The sequence below is a fragment of the Cariama cristata genome, unplaced genomic scaffold, assembly GCF_000690535.1.
Source record: "Cariama cristata isolate BGI_N322 unplaced genomic scaffold, ASM69053v1 scaffold76, whole genome shotgun sequence".
Lineage (NCBI taxonomy): Eukaryota > Metazoa > Chordata > Aves > Cariamiformes > Cariamidae > Cariama > Cariama cristata.
The window spans coordinates 1,795-3,787 of NW_009623584.1; the positions used below are offsets into that span (position 1 = coordinate 1,795).

Here is a 1,993-nt window from a genome sequence, read left to right on the forward strand (position 1 = left end):
AAAAATGTTTAGATGTGGCACTTCAAGACATGGTTTGGTGGATTTAGCAGGCATGGTGGCATTGGGTATACAGTTGGACTTGATGATTTTTGAGGTCTCTTCCAACCATGATGATTCTATGATTCTATGAAAGCCTATAGCTAGTGACACATGCAGTAAACCCTGAGGTGGAAAGGATACGTAGGCCTGTATCTGCTAAAAACATGGGTAGTGGAGGTCAGCTACACATATTCAGGTTAGCAAAGCACATCTACCTGTGCTCCTTCACTATGTTTGCTTCTGTAGAGGCCACCTGACACCATTTGAGAGCTTGATTAGCTGCTACTTTTCTCACCACAATTTAACCGTGCAACAGAACGAGCAATGGGGTGATACACACCTTTCACTCTTGGCCATGAGAATGAAAGAGAAGATTTACAGCTACAGGCACACAGCACAGGGAGGGCCTTCCTCAATAACTGTAATCTGCATGGTTCCACTTCTGCCTTTGTGTTTCAGGCTCCATTCACAATAACTTCCCCATTACTACTTAACTGCTAGCATGCTCCCTGGCTATTTGCATCTAGGTGAAAGCACGGCTCAGGGGGCAGCGTATGCCAAGGAGAGCTTCTAGTAGATAGTGTGGCATCACTACCCTGTGTCTGGAAGGAAGAGAGTTTCCTCGTGGAGAATGGTGAGGCAAATGGAAAAAGCAGGTGCATACAGAATTATGTTTCAACACAAAATTATCATTTGCTTTCTGGCACACACTGAATCAACCTAGTCCACCTGTATTCCTGAGCAGACAGACCTTTTTTTGATGCTGGCAAGCAGGCATCAAGTAGTAGTATTTATAATTTCTACTTACTTAGGGATGATATGGCATGCCACTTCCATTTTTTAGATGCTACCAGGCAACGTGTGATTCCTTTAGCTCACCAAAGCACCTGGGGCTTGGCGATAGGCTGTAACTGTCTTTTCCTACGATGTGTTTGCATCACTGCAGAAACTCGCTGGGGAACATGATGATCTCAAGAAAAGTCATAAGGAAGTGAAAAAAAACCTTGATGCATCAAAAGCCAGGAACAAAGTACTGTGCAGCGAAGTGAAAACCCTGAAGGGACAGATTGTAACCTTGCTGGAGAAAGGAGAACACGACAATGAGTTCATAGACGCCTTACTGGTACAGTCTGACTATTAATATTGGTCCCAACCACTGCAGATCAGCCTTTTTTCTATAAGTAATGAAACATGATGTCATTTAATGACATGATGACACAGACAACCTTAGGGTATACAGGAGCCTGATGACACAAACTGTGATAGCCAGAGGTTTCCTAGTCAGCCCTTCTGCATTTTGGATCAGATCATGTACAGGCTGCAACACAGCACAGGCGTGACACAGTTGCAGTCAAGTGGCTCTAAGCTGCAAGTGTTGGAAGAAATGTTTTGCAGAAGGATTGAAATAAGATTGTCTAGTAGGTAGAGGAAGGGCTTCATTCCTGACCCGTGAAAAATGGCTGCTGTCATGGTCTTGCAGGATACTTTTGTCCTGCCATGGTTCTAAATAGTCTTCCCCAATGACAATAATTTTTAAAAAAAAATTATTAGAAAATATGCCACTTCTTAGTAGGGTTAGTTCTGTGTTTCCTGCTAGAGCACCTCACAAGTTTCAAATCACATTTCCTTGCTTCTGTATGGAAGTTTTAGCTAAGACATGCTTATGACTGAGCTGGCATCCACCTTTCTGCACACCAGGCAGCCATGGGGGAATATGGGTGCTGACCAGCAGATGAGGCAGATTACAGAGGAGCAAAATAACAGTTGTCGCTTTTCCTAGGACTGAGCATTCTCACTAAAGCCAAATAACAGTTGTCGCTTTTCCTAGGTCTGAGCATTCTCACTAAAATTATTACAGAAAGATGCGAGTTTACTTGGGAAGGAATGGTTAACTTCTTTTATCCCTTACATCAAAGAAGCACCTCGCTTGCAGTTTGTTGGCCTGACAGAACAA

At 43.4% G+C, this 1,993-nt stretch overlaps 1 protein-coding gene across 1 annotated transcript in view; it reads left to right on the forward strand.

The window, feature by feature from the left end:
- CCDC13 (coiled-coil domain containing 13) overlaps window positions 1-1,993 on the forward strand; it is a gene marked incomplete at its 5' end in the record, with an annotated part of 16,458 nt that overhangs the window by 1,309 nt on the left and 13,156 nt on the right. The window contains 1 exon segment of the mRNA XM_009702776.1: window positions 986-1,162. Within this exon segment, the coding sequence (XP_009701078.1) occupies window positions 986-1,162 (177 nt within the window).